The following is a 13,459-nucleotide window of genomic DNA, read 5'->3' on the forward strand; positions in this document are numbered from 1 at the left end:
GAATTGATGGCGGAGATTCAACTGCTCGATTCGACCATTTCAGAACAATTATCAGACTATATCATGGTGCTACAAAGCCATACGATTTGCTGTATTAGCTCAGATTCCACTCTCTCCACTCAGATTTTAAACCAATTGGCCTGTCCGGAATGGAACCTGCAGAGTAGTGTTGATTGAGTCTTGGTTGTTTTCTACACCAAAATAGTATAGACTGACTGGTTGTCATGTTTGTAGATCCTGTGTCATATACGTTTGATGGAAACCCCAATTCAACCCAAAACTTTGAGTGTTCGGTATCTTTTGAACTTGTGCACGAGGGCGACGTCGGAATAGAGTCGAGCGTTGCTAACGAGGTAGTATGGATTAGTATAAGCTAGACATGTCCAAGTTTAAAGTCGGCTAATACAAAGTTTAAATCTGATTGAATCTCTTATAGTCCATTAAACAATACGGTGCTGTCTTGCTGATCTATAACATCAACGATCGCCTTACATTTTTTAGTATGCCAGCGCTGTTAGGTATCAAATGCAATCCAGTGCCATTTGAAAGCTTTTATTCCGCTTAAGCTGTCAATCCATGGCACTAACAAAAATTACTGGTGTTTTACAAAGATATTATACAAGAACTCGGAATTCCTGTTGCATTATTAGGTTGCAATGCAGGATCACTTGACAATGAACGTCAAGTGGACTACAAGCTAGGAGAAAAGCTTGCATCTGTATTCGGTGTAACATTTGTTGAATTTAATCTGGACAGTAGTAAAGATGATGACCAAAAGTCTATGTTTGAAGCAGTCTGTCGTGATCTCGTCACACATGCCATTAAAATTACTGGTATCTAACGTTTAAAATGTGATGGTTGTGATATGCAATGCTACACGTCCTTGCTAATCTGAATGTGTTGTCGACAGAATCTTCTCATCCAGTGGATCTTTCTGTAAATACTACTCAACAAGATCCAGTCAAGGAACATCATGATGATGCTCATTTGGAGCAAGACACTTTTAAAGAGTATTTGCGAACAATGCGTAGATTAAGTGCTCAAATGCAGAATACTTCTGGGAGTAAAGAATACCTTTCTGAATCACAGGTTCAATCTCAAAGCGTGTCTGCTTCTCCATCTCACAAATTAAAAGATAATTTATACCAACCACCAACCAATGTTTTATTCGATCCCAAAAATTGTAATTATGCTTCTAAAAACATTGACAGTCATATGTTGACTTTATTTTGCCACTGACACGTTGTTTGATACACTCAACTATAGCAATACAAGTAATTCCTTCCCATGATTGCAGCGTTTCTAATCAAATCCAGCCTACATCACACTCTGAAGAAAATCATACGCTAGCTTCCACTAATTCACAGATACAAAAAGAATGTCCTAAAATCAGCACAGATGAGGCATATTCTTCAAATAGTCTTGCAAGATCTTTTTCTGATCTTCCTTCGCATGGTTCCAGGTCAGTTTTATTGATTATGTACATTTTTAATCTGCAATAATTATTGATGGTGTATTTTGTGTTTGTGGAACTGATTTTGTCAAATATAGTGTTCACACATCTGTTTCAAATGGATCGTTTACTTCCACTGGGGAGCGAAGAAGATTATATGAAGGCTATCTTGTTACAGATATTATTGAGCGTATTACTTCAGAAGATACTCATGGTAAAAGCTTATTTTTATACGGGGTATTGTGCTAATCATTTCGCTAATTATGATACTAATTTAGTTATTTGAATCTAGATATGGAGTTTACTAAAATGATACTGATTCTTTTCCCTAAATTTCTCAGTCCAAGTGAATTTCTTGATAGACTATTGGATAGGTTTGATTTGTTTGACTATTCGAATCAGTCTTTGAACAGTATGCGACGTGAGGGACGTTCTGGATCAATCCATCCGGTTCAATTAAGGTATGATTGTATATCTTGCTAATTTCATTTGCCTTTTATATACATTTGCTAAATATTTACAAAATATCTTTAATTTTACAGAGTTTGCAATGTCATTGTATACTGGATCACAAACTATCCGCAAGACTTTCATTCTGAAAAAATGAGATTTACTCTTTTTGTTTGTTTGGATGTTTTTTCAAGTCGTACCGAATTTTCTGCAATTTCCCAACGTATTGGGCAGCTACTGTCAACATTACCTGCATGCATCTCGGAAAACGACATGATTGATTGGGGTGTACCCGATCTTGATGTCATGAGTGCTGAAGAACTTGATCTGAGTGGACTGTCTATATCGTCTCATTTTGACCTTCACAGATCAACCGATGCTGACATCAGTGCCGCCAAATCTGCCTCTACAGCACGCATTGAATCTTCCCAGACTACTCATGCAAAACCTTTTGTTTCTCAGCTCCCATTTAGTGTGACTTTAACATTTTTATCAAGAGCTATACTTGAGAACGAAAGCGATATTATTGCTCAACAACTGTGTCTTATGGAATGGAATTGTTTTCGATGTATCAAGGTACCGTTTTATTTTCAAGATACCCATTGCTTTACATTTTAAATTTAACCCTTGATTGTTTTTTGATGTATCTGGACGCGATTGTCATTTAATTGGGGATTCAAGCCTAGAGATTTGGTGCACCATTTATGGAGTAAAAAAGATAAAGGAAAACACGCTGCTTCAGTTGCTCAAAGTGTACAGTTGTTTAATGATATTTCCACATGGTAAATAATGGCTACTGGAATAGGTGCATATTAAGACATGCCATACAATTTTTTACAAACGTTTCTATTACATTTAGGGTAATGTCATCTATTCTCTCAGAAAGCGAGCCCAAAACACGGGCAAAAACAATTGCCAAGTTTATGCGTATTTGTCAGGTAAGATCTAATCCTATATCAGTAGCCTACTGCGACACATTTCAAACTTTTAGTAGTGTTGGTATTACGGGTTTATTTGACACTTACTTTGACTACACTGTTTGTCGAATATAATTTGTATATGATATAGTGGCTTAAAGTCTTCAACAACTATAACAGTCTTATGGCTGTCATAGCTGGTATCAATTCATCTTCAATTTCTCGACTAAAATACACACGACAGTATGTTGCTGACCAGCCAGGAGTTTCACAATTTGCAGCACTTGAGCGACTCATGAGTTCAGAAAAGTCATCAGCAAATTATCGTGCAGCACTCAAGCATAGCTGTCTACCATGTATTCCGTATCTGTGAGTGTTTGACTGAATCACATCTGTTCATATTGGACATGCAATTGGATGACCAATCGACATGTGTTTAATTTTTGTGATATTTTAGTGGAGTGTTTTTGAGAGATTTGCTCTATACACACGAGTCGCACAGGGATTTCCGAATCGATACAACTATCAATTTGCAAAAGTTTGTATTGATGGGCGATGTAATTCTAATGATTACCAACTTTCAGATTAGGTGAGTTTTTAAACATTCAACAGCTGTTGGTCTGTGACTGAGACCTTGCTTATTGAATATTGACTGAAGCTAATCTTCTGTCTAATCATTTATAGACCTTATGACATTTCTCCAAACTTGCAGATCACAAATATGATTGCCAATTTCCCAAAAATGGGTGAAGAGGTGAGACACCATTGCCAACTGATTAGACAAACCCAAAGTAGACATGTGCAAAGAGTGTATTTAAATGGGTTTGTCTCACTATGCAAGAATAGACTGATTCACATTTTAAAATTATGCGCATGATCACTATGCATACAGGAGGCATTCCGTCGATCACTCGAGCTTGAGCCTCGCGAATAACGACGATTAGGACGGCGACTAATCTGGCTGTCGACATGTGTCTGATCAGCTTTGTTTCTTTTTCCCATTTTGAAGCAATACCAATGAAATAAATCCAAAAATCCCCGAAAACCCAACAACAAGTAGGCCAACAGGAATCCGAATGGCCCATTCTGGAGCTAGAAAATAGGCATGAAGTACATGATCGGGACGTACAAAAGGCTAAATTCATTAAATATGATTTAGTTTAGATCTGAAGCAATTCTCAACACACCAAGGAAACGAGTAGAATCATGTCAAATGCTGATGCAGAGGTTGAATCAGTCTTACCAGAAGAAATACCCAAATAGTGTAATAACTAAAGACCAATAGAGCGATGATGAGAAGAGTACTTCCAACCAGTCTGTCCGAGGTAGTTGCCTTGTGTGATGTCAAGAACAAATAGAGCTGCGTTAGTACAAGATAGTAAGACATCAACAGTAACAAGAGGCCACGCCCACCATGGAGTATGTTGTAGATGTCTAGAACAAACAGCAGTGACCGAATCGACAATGATTTGATTTTGGCCAATTAAATAATTGGCCAAAATCAGAATAATTTTAGGCGAGATCTTGCCAGTTTTTGTCTTGACTAAAGATAAAACAGCTTCATAAACCATCAATTCAATGCAAGACTTACAGTTGCTCAATGAACGCACCTGGCTACAGCTAGGTAATAAATGCTCTCTAAACTTGCTCAACTGTATTTTGGAGTGTTTTTAGAACTGCAGCATAAAAGACATTCTCATCCAGCTTTGCTGGTAATTCCATTTTTTGGAGTTGTGTGGAAACTGCTTGCACGAGCTTTTACATGACACATTTGACTGCAATCACTATTGCTTTGCTTCAAAGACGGCTTGAAATGAATGGACCGCTTTTGATGTTCTGGAGTTTTCTGTTCAGCTAACTGTATTTTGATGAATCTTTCATTGGACTTGAATGCAATGTCACGAAACTTTATACTTGATGTTTTTATTGGTCCTGCAGGCCAGTTGGCAGAAACTATGATGGAGCCTGAACGTGCTGTTTTATCCTATGAATCTGCTTTGCGTCATAATCCGTTTTCGGAACAAACACTTACACTCATTGCTGCTCTTTGTCGCTCGCTGGAACAGTATGGAAAGGTAGGATAGATTGAACCTCGTAAAATCTCGATATATCTCTACTGTACGCAAATCTGGGTTGGTTTTATAACCATTGGAGTGATGGCTTTGCTGATCAAGCAGAATTTAGAATGCATGGCTTTGTTTTTGTGCAATAGTTGTTGACGTTGTTTAACCACCTATTTATTGAATCTTTTTTTTGGGATTGCCCTTTATATCTGAATAGGCTGCCGACTACTATCAACGCATCTTGAAGATTAATGAAACAAGTGGCGAAATTTGGGGTGCGCTCGGCCATTGCTATCTGATGCTTGATGATTTGCAAAAAGCTTACAACGCCTATCAGAGTGCATTGTATCATCTTCCCGATCCAAAGGTATTTCATTAGCACCGCCGCTGCATGTTGTGTTATACGAAATTCTTTTTTGATCAGTCCTGACTGATTGGTCTGATCATTAGGAGCCAAAGCTTTGGTATGGAATTGGAATTCTTTATGACAGGTATGGCTCGTACGAACTCGCCGAGGAAGCATTTTCTGCCGTTATTCGAATGGATCCTACCTTTGAAAAGGCGAATGAGATTTATTTCCGTCTAGGAATCATTTACAAACAGGAACGCAAGTTTGATTTATCTCTCGACGTAAGCTATTTTATATACTTTAGATACTTGTCAGGTTTTTATTATTAGAAGCTACTTTATTTTGGCTTATCTTTAACTCATACTGTATATATTGTATGCTAGTGTTTTAAATATATTCTAAAGTGCCCGCCTAGTCCTCTCACGGAAATTGATATTTGGTTTCAAATCGGTCATTTGTATGAGCAGCAGAAAGAGGCAGGTGTTTGTAGTTGGAACTGCTACTTGATTATACGCATATTTCTGACACTAGCAATAATATTTAGTACACATTGGCAAAGGAAGCATATGAAAAAGTACTGAGTGAAAATCCAAAGCACGCCAAGGTTTTGCAGCAGTTGGGATGGCTTTTTCATCAGTCTGGCACACCTTTCTGTAGTCAGGAGCGTGCCATTTCATGCTTAAAACAGTCTCTTGACTCGGGTACAGTTCATTTCTAGTTTGAAAGAGTTTTATATGCTTGATCATGTAGATTTAAAATTCTGTGCTAATATTGATTTGTTTAGATCCTGCTGATGCACAGACATGGTACTTGCTCGGCAGATGCTATATGGCACAACAAAAGTATAATGATGCTTACGATGCGTATCAACAAGCAGTGTAAGAAACAAGTTTTTGAATTGCATACATCTCTGAATTGACTAATCATTCGATTTTTGGTACTTTTGTTTCATGGTCGTTTTGGATGATAATATAGGTATCGTGATGGTCGGAATCCTACCTTTTGGTGCTCTATTGGTGTTCTTTACTATCAAATCAATCAATATTCAGATGCTTTGGATGCGTATAGTCGTGCCATTCGACTTAATCCGTACATTAGTGAGGTTTGGTAAGTAACCAGTTGCTTTTATCTATCGAATGATTCATCGTTTATAACAATCCTATTGTAAACGCACTGTATGCTGCTTTTCAACTTTCAATTGTATTTAATGCAGGTATGACTTGGGGACCTTGTATGAATCGTGCAACAATCAGGTTGCCGATGCATTGGATGCATACACGCGAGCACTAGAGCTTGATCAAGGGAATGTGCAAATCAAACAACGTTTACAGCTTTTGCGCAACTCTCAGACAGGTGGTGCTCCTGTTCAAGCATTACAACCTCAGCAACCTGCATCACACGATCGTTATCCAGTTGTAAGTGGAATTCAAACAGGTCCATCCCCACACTATCAGCAAGGACAAATACCTGGTGGTGATTCTGAAAATTATCCTCAACAGCCTTTACAATTTGGTACAAAGCCATCTCATATTCAAATGCACAATGCATCCGCTGGACCTATTTTAAATGAGGGGGGTGCCGAGTTTCACCAGCAACTTCCTCAAGTTCGAGATTCCCAGGAACATTCACAACACCCATTACAACACGGTCGGATGAAAATGGATCCACAGAATGGCCCACCACCTCCGCTGCAAGGACATGGAATGGATGATGGAAAAAGAAGGTATCACACTGCTGAGCCATATAGTAAGAAATAATATTGAATAAAACAATGGATTGAATCTGAATTCATTCACTTTGGACAACGCCCACTTGGGCAGGTCTCAATACACGATCATGAAGCTTGTATCCCACTTTTGTTACTTGAAACACAACTCCAGGCTCTTTTCCTGGAACAGAAGCCTGGAATAAAGCCTGGTGTAGGTTGTGATCAAACTTTTCTCCATCTGGATTATAAGACTCGACCCCAAACTGTTTGAATGTTTTGAGAAGCTCTACACGGGTCATGGAGACTCCGGTATACAAATCCTTGAGATGTGAATTGGTGGATTTTTCTGAGCGCTCAGCTGCAGGAACCGAATCAAGAGCCATAGTAAGAATATCAGCAGTGTTGAGTAGCTCCTTTGCAAACTTTTGAATGGCATAGGACTGTTTTTCGTCAATTTCTTTGCGGGTACGTTGCCTGACATTTTCAGCATCAGCCAGAGCGCGACGATACATATCCTAAAAATCGATCGATTCAAATGAAGTGGCAGAATTGCCAAATAGATTGTCGGAATCAGTAATTATGCAGACATGTGCCAACAACTTAAAAGTCTGACTAATCTCTTGATCTAGTAGTATGAAATCTTGAAAAACTAAAGCAAGGCATTCTGATTAAATGCTTTACTGATCCATGGCAGATTTGGTTCAAAACTCAAGAGAAACCAGATCAATAACAGATTAAATCCGTACCTGTAACTGTGCAATCTGAGCATCCTTTTCAGCAAGAGCCTTTATATGGGCATCTTCAGGAGTGGATGTCTCCGTGCTGGGATTTGGATCATTACTTTCAGCAGCATTGGGAGGAGCAGTGGTGTTGTCTAAAGTACTCTTTTCAGAGTAATGTCTCGAAACCATTCGATTGACGCATTTAATAGCAGGAAATAAAGGTGACGCTACACATATCCGAGCCTGGTGCATAGGAATATGCTGCGCATACCTAAATGAGTGTCTTGCAATAATAGAATTCATCAAGACAGTTTGTGATCAAAAGAAAAATTCGATCTAATCGGTTTGATTTTATAATTGGTTGAAATTTGCAGTGAATTATTTAAGCCATTTTTTGCAATCTTTTCGAGGTTTAGTCGGGCTTAAAACAGTAGTTTGTAATAACAACACTCACTTCTGCTTGCTTGGAATGAAAACTGTTGCCATTTCTCGCTGTGTTTGGCATTTTGCACAATCAACTGCGCTGTTGTGTTCACAAAAACTCAATATCGTGAAAATCAATTCTAGTCAATTCTTGCTCATAAACAGATCCTTATCTACAATTCCTCAAAAGAAATCATCTGAATCAACTGTGCATCGTAAGTTACAAAATAATTCGTTTTATTGTTGTGTTCTAAAATCAGATACGATCTAGTCCAAAAAATCAGTTGTATAGTTCAGGAATGCAACTTTACATGTCAATCGCCAGGAACTCGATCAAATAGAGTTTAAAGTGTAGTGTTGTTCAGTAAACCAACCCATCGTTTGATGAGGCTGTTTATTATGGATTTTGATACTTTTATTTGTTCTATTTTACATTCATTACAGTAAATGTCAAGTGTTGTAACTAACTGATATCAAATAACTAGATGTTTTGAAAACTGCGTATTCTTCGGATTCATGGACAAATGTTTCGCCATCTGTTTTGAGTAAAATAGAGCACAGACTTCACCTTCAGCAAAACCATCCACTTGCTATTCTTAAAACCAAGATCGAAGATTACATGCTACATTCACAACCCTCTATATACAAGATTATAGATTCTATGGTGCCAGTTGTATCACCCAAACAGAATTTTGATGATTTGCTTATTGGTCCAGATCATCCTGGGCGACTTCCAACAGATACATACTATTTGAATCGCGACAATATTCTGCGTACTCACACATCTGCTCATCAATCGACTGTTTTGGCAAGCAAATCGTCTGAAGGATACCTTTTAACAGCAGATGTATATCGCAGAGATGAAGTGGATCAAACACATTATCCAGTTTTTCATCAAATGGAAGGTATACGCACTTTTGACCGTCGCCAGTTTTCCAGCTCGCAGCATACAGCAGCCGAGGCTGCTACAGCCATTGGTATAAGTGAAAACAAAATTCAATCAATGCATACACCCGCAGAGGTCATGGCTTTATCTCGGCATTTAAAGGACACTCTTGAAAATTTGATTCGTTGTGTTTTTGCTGACGAGCCTAACCTTCAATGGCGCTGGAACGAAGATTATTTCCCATTTACTAGTCCGAGCTGGGAGCTAGAAGTGTTTTATAATGGCAAATGGCTTGAACTTTTTGGGTGTGGAGTAGTGAGACAAGAGATCATGAACAATAGCGGAAACAGCGATCGAGTTGCTTGGGCTTTTGGATTAGGATTGGAACGTATTGCAATGCCTTTGTTTAATATTCCTGATATTCGACTGTTTTGGTCAACCGATCCACGATTTACATCTCAGTTTATGTCTGGAAAAATGTCTAAATTTAAACCTTTTTCAAAGTATCCTTCATGCTACAAAGACATTTCATTTTGGATCCCTTCATGGTTTCACGAAAACGACTTTTTTGAAGTTGTTCGAGATGTTGCCGGAGATTTAGCAGAAGAAGTTAAATTGGTACGCTTTTGATTCTTGTCAATATTTTCAGTTTAGTTTATAAGCGAATTTAGATTTAAACTAATGTTTCAATGCATACTATTTGTGTTTAAAGGTTGACGAGTTTAAGCATCCAAAAACCAGTCGAACCAGTCATTGCTATCGAATCAACTACCGCTCCATGGATAAAACATGCACGAATGCCGAGATTGATATTACACAAGAGAAACTGCGCATTGCTGTTGTACAACAGTGTGGAGTAGAACTTCGATAAAGTATCATCGCCATCAATAAATACTTTTGATTTACATCCATATTCACGTAAAATGAAATGTTTTTGTATTTAACTTGCTTTGAATAGACAATGGTTGAATATTTACTTTTACAGATTGACTTGAATTGGCATGATCAATTCTTTAGCCAACACAATACCCATCATATGATGCACACAATTAAACTATAATTATTCTTTTTTCGTTTGGTATATTCATACATTGTATGATCACCAGATTCATTGTAGTTCAAATATTGAGTTGTACTATTCTCAAACTCTGCAAACTCATCTTTGTTGTGTCCTAAAATCAGATACGATCTAGTCCAAAAAATCAGTTGTATAGTTCAGGAATGCAACTTTACATGTCAATCGCCAGGAACTCAATCAAATAGAGTTTAAAGTGTAGTGTTGTTCAGTAAACCAACCCATCGTTTGATGAGGCTGTTTATTATGGATTTTGATACTTTTATTTGTTCTATTTTACATTCATTACAGTAAAAATATTCAATCTTTCCTGAACCAATTTTTACATACTTTGTATCAAGTCAGAGTAGACTGAATTATCAAAAGCAGTGACTTGATATCTTGGTTTGCTCATCAATCTGGTATTGACCAATTCAAAGCTTCCTATTACACCGACTCTAGTTTGAACTGCACCAGCTTTATGGCTCAATTTAGGAAACGAGTGGCCTTTTATCGAAATCAGTTTCTTTCAGATATACATGGATCATTTCAAGGACTAGTTTCTTCTAGTAGATTTTTTGAGCATCAGCAGTTTGTAACAGCTGCAAATAGTGATATTTCTATATACTGCGATTCAAGGAAATATCGCTTGAATTCATGCAACAGTGCGGATTCTAATTCAACTATTCAGTTTATCGAGACGGAGATTCCACCACTTTATATAAATGCTCAAACTCCATTCCATAGTGATGCAAACACACATGCATTACCACCAAGCCGTGCTGTTGCACAAGTTGAATCCATAACTCCTGCAATTGAAGCTTCTATAGTGTCGTCGCTACCAATACACCAGACACTTCAGAATACGGATACAATAGTCAATGTGGAGAACGTAAATCATATTTCAACTAATCTGACACTGGATATTGTACCAGAATTTCAACCTGTACCGCCTAGTCTTGGTACTATTGCTGGTCAATCAGAATTTATTGCTCATGAACCAGCAATCATAGATTTAGTTTGTCAGACAAATGCTATAGAGCCAGTGCCAGAAGTAGATTCTTCATTGATGGTAAGTGCAGATTTCAGTTTTTATAAAATCACAAACAGCTATTTAGTCGGTATGGTATCAACAGGCATTAACGACTGGACAATTTTTATTACAGGTTTTACCCACCACAGATAAAACACAAAGTAGAGATTCACTCAGTAGGCTCTCTCGGGATGCATTGTCAGACACTACATATCCTAGTGCTAGTTTCGATAATGCTGCGTGCATAGAGATCGAGGATGCTTTATTGGAGATTGCCAAATTTGTCGAACAAGATATATCATTGCTGACGGGAGCACTGTGAATCTGATATGCAGGCATGCAATGCCGTGTACATTTGAACAAGTGAGTTGTACCCACGATGGTCTCCAGATCGAATGAGATTGGCAGCATCACAGTTGAGAGGGCTGTCTGCCTCGGGGTTCTGATTGTATTTATTATAGGGTTCATATTAGCACTGAATACAGCAGTGTATGCTACTGCGCATTGTAGATATACTTACAGATAAAAGATCCAAAATGGCCATACACGTAGATTCTAGAGTCCAGGCGGGGCTCCACGCCTTGTTGAGTAAATCCAGACAGATTTCTCCAGTCTTGGAAGCAGCATTACCAACATGCAATTTAATAAAGGCCGAATCAAGCAAATCCATTGGAAATAGACTACAGTTAGCATAATCCAGGTTGCATCATATTAAGCCTACTTGGCGAGAACCACAACACCTTGATATGTATATTTGGATGACAAATAGTAGTGATAAACCGAATTCTTGGAGGGTCCGTGGGATAGTCTTTAGGAACTAATATTTCCAATTCAAACTGACCACCAGCATAAGGAGTATTGCTCCTTCCATAGATGGTTGCATTCCAATGAAATAAATCCTGGTCAGATTGTGGTTGCAGGATAACCAACTGAGAATCATGACTGCAACCTAGTCGAATCTTGCGTTGATGTGCATTCAGTTCTTTGAGTAGTCGATTGGCAGCAGTGTAAGAAGTCATTATTCCAGAGAGAATGCTGATTTAATTAGTTAAAAGACTAGCACATACTAAACCACTGTTGGCTTAATTCAGGATTCGTTGATTGACAAAAACAGCGCTTTATTCGTATGCAAATATTATCGTTTCAATTACATTCTATTCTACTTTATTTGAACCACAAACAACCATGTCGGATCAGCCATACGAACGTAAAAACATACATGGCACTAATCCTCAGTTTCTTATTGAAAAAATCCTTCGTGAACGCATTTATGAAAGTGCCTATTGGAAGGAGAAACTCTTTGGTGTGTCTGCAGAAACATTGCTGGACCGAGCTGTTGAGTTGCAGGCTATTGGAGGCCAGTTTGGCAGTCAAAAACCTACAGAGTTTATTTGTCTTGCTTTAAAGATACTTCAACTTCAGCCAGATGATGAGATAATAACTCTATTTCTTACCAACTCGGACTTCAAGTATCTCACTGCTCTTGCAGCATTTTATATCCGTCTTACCGAGTCCCATTCTCAGGTGTATCGACGACTAGAACCACTCTTGCAGGATAGACGAAAGCTGCGAAGACGGACAAATGGTAGGTTGATTCTGCCATTGATAGCAATACTTGATATCTGGCTTCATTACGATCGTCTCTAAAGTTTGCATGTCACTTTTATAATCATTTATCAGTCGGAGGGTATGAGTTGACCTTTATGGATCAATTTATATCAGATTTGCTATTGGAGGATCGCATGTGTGATACCATTTTACCTCGACTTACCAAAAGGTATATTCTGGAAGATCAAGGCGATCTCGAGCCCAGAGCAAGCCCATTGGACATGGAGTTGGATGATTTGGATGCCGAGGAAAGTATACAGTCGTTGGATGATTTTCAGCAACATTCCGACGAAAAACCACATACTAAAGATGTACGTGTCGTTTCGAGTAATTCATCACCCATTCTCCACCACAAGTCAGATGTAACCAAACGAATAAAGACCAATGAGGATGATCGATCTACTCGTCATGAAGCTCGATCAAGTGACAGAACTCAATATCAAGGTCGCAGCTCTTATCGCGAGAATAAAGGAGATTATGAATCTAGCAGACGTAGCTATCGTGATGAGCGTGATGAGCGTGATAGACGTAGCTATCGTGATGAACGTGATAGACGTAGTAGGAGTGCTTACCATGATGACGATCGATCTCGAAATCGGAGTCGCAGAAGTAGAAGTCCTAGTTCTGAACGCGAAGAGTATCGACGCAATAGTAGGACCAAAACAAATGGTTTAGATGGCCATTCGAATGAAAACCAAGATACACATAATGGTAAAGTCGGTCGCTCTGAAGCTTTTGATTCCAATTTAAAAAGTGCAAATTCAATCGATGCTGCATCAAGTCATGGGTCTCG

The 13,459-nt window shown here is 38.4% G+C and overlaps 7 protein-coding genes across 7 annotated transcripts; 4 read left to right on the top strand and 3 right to left on the bottom strand.

Annotated features, from left to right (window-relative positions):
- Positions 1 to 3,808: 3,808 nt before the first annotated feature.
- BATDEDRAFT_7674 (uncharacterized protein) lies at positions 3,809 to 4,144 on the bottom strand (the record flags this gene model as incomplete). Its single annotated transcript, XM_006678253.1, has 2 exons — positions 3,809 to 3,955; positions 4,064 to 4,144. Coding segments are annotated over 2 exons (228 nt in total), but the record flags the coding sequence as incomplete, so codon positions are not given.
- A 240-nt stretch (positions 4,145 to 4,384) lies between these two features.
- On the top strand, positions 4,385 to 7,019 carry BATDEDRAFT_88102 (transcription regulator CYC8). Its single transcript, XM_006678634.1, has 9 exons — positions 4,385 to 4,444; positions 4,759 to 4,895; positions 5,101 to 5,250; positions 5,334 to 5,513; positions 5,616 to 5,708; positions 5,777 to 5,933; positions 6,017 to 6,110; positions 6,208 to 6,339; positions 6,446 to 7,019. Exons 1-9 carry the CDS (start codon positions 4,399 to 4,401, stop codon positions 6,987 to 6,989), a joined length of 1,533 nt encoding a protein of 510 aa, XP_006678697.1. The 5' UTR covers positions 4,385 to 4,398; the 3' UTR covers positions 6,990 to 7,019.
- Position 7,020: 1 nt separating this feature from the next.
- On the bottom strand, positions 7,021 to 7,851 carry BATDEDRAFT_24663 (uncharacterized protein; the record flags this gene model as incomplete). The annotated part of the gene is made up of 2 exons (XM_006678449.1): positions 7,021 to 7,455; positions 7,687 to 7,851. The coding sequence occupies 2 exons, from the start codon at positions 7,849 to 7,851 to the stop codon at positions 7,021 to 7,023; spliced, it is 600 nt and encodes a 199-aa protein (XP_006678512.1).
- A 210-nt stretch (positions 7,852 to 8,061) lies between these two features.
- Positions 8,062 to 9,860, top strand: BATDEDRAFT_35022 (phenylalanine--tRNA ligase). The gene is made up of 3 exons (XM_006678527.1): positions 8,062 to 8,300; positions 8,571 to 9,589; positions 9,684 to 9,860. Exons 1-3 carry the CDS (start codon positions 8,132 to 8,134, stop codon positions 9,840 to 9,842), a joined length of 1,347 nt encoding a protein of 448 aa, XP_006678590.1. The 5' UTR covers positions 8,062 to 8,131; the 3' UTR covers positions 9,843 to 9,860.
- A 646-nt stretch (positions 9,861 to 10,506) lies between these two features.
- BATDEDRAFT_88437 (uncharacterized protein) lies at positions 10,507 to 11,380 on the top strand (the record flags this gene model as incomplete). Its single annotated transcript, XM_006678635.1, has 2 exons — positions 10,507 to 11,097; positions 11,192 to 11,380. The coding sequence occupies 2 exons, from the start codon at positions 10,507 to 10,509 to the stop codon at positions 11,378 to 11,380; spliced, it is 780 nt and encodes a 259-aa protein (XP_006678698.1).
- BATDEDRAFT_11072 (uncharacterized protein) lies at positions 11,357 to 12,077 on the bottom strand (the record flags this gene model as incomplete). Its single annotated transcript, XM_006678280.1, has 3 exons — positions 11,357 to 11,500; positions 11,579 to 11,671; positions 11,799 to 12,077. The coding sequence occupies 3 exons, from the start codon at positions 12,075 to 12,077 to the stop codon at positions 11,357 to 11,359; spliced, it is 516 nt and encodes a 171-aa protein (XP_006678343.1).
- Positions 12,078 to 12,204: 127 nt separating this feature from the next.
- Positions 12,205 to 12,938, top strand: BATDEDRAFT_16549 (uncharacterized protein; the record flags this gene model as incomplete). The annotated part of the gene is made up of 2 exons (XM_006678310.1): positions 12,205 to 12,643; positions 12,739 to 12,938. Coding segments are annotated over exons 1-2 (600 nt in total), but the record flags the coding sequence as incomplete, so codon positions are not given.
- Positions 12,939 to 13,459: the final 521 nt, after the last annotated feature.

The sequence above is a fragment of the Batrachochytrium dendrobatidis genome (genome assembly GCF_000203795.2).
Source record: "Batrachochytrium dendrobatidis JAM81 unplaced genomic scaffold BATDEscaffold_5, whole genome shotgun sequence".
In the NCBI taxonomy this organism is placed as follows: domain Eukaryota; kingdom Fungi; phylum Chytridiomycota; class Chytridiomycetes; order Rhizophydiales; genus Batrachochytrium; species Batrachochytrium dendrobatidis.

Excerpts from the sequence above, each read along its gene's own strand:
- BATDEDRAFT_88102 (XM_006678634.1), top strand. The coding sequence starts at position 4,399 with ATGCAAGACTTACAGTTGCTCAATGAACGCACCTGGCTACAGCTAG. Across the intron at positions 4,896-5,100 it reads CGCTGGAACAGTATGGAAAG|GCTGCCGACTACTATCAACG; the intron begins GTAGGATAGATT and ends ATATCTGAATAG. Across the intron at positions 6,340-6,445 it reads CCGTACATTAGTGAGGTTTG|GTATGACTTGGGGACCTTGT; the intron begins GTAAGTAACCAG and ends TATTTAATGCAG.
- BATDEDRAFT_35022 (XM_006678527.1), top strand. The coding sequence starts at position 8,132 with ATGAAAACTGTTGCCATTTCTCGCTGTGTTTGGCATTTTGCACAATCA. Across the intron at positions 8,301-8,570 it reads ATCTGAATCAACTGTGCATC|ATGTTTTGAAAACTGCGTAT; the intron begins GTAAGTTACAAA and ends TCAAATAACTAG. Across the intron at positions 9,590-9,683 it reads TAGCAGAAGAAGTTAAATTG|GTTGACGAGTTTAAGCATCC; the intron begins GTACGCTTTTGA and ends TTGTGTTTAAAG.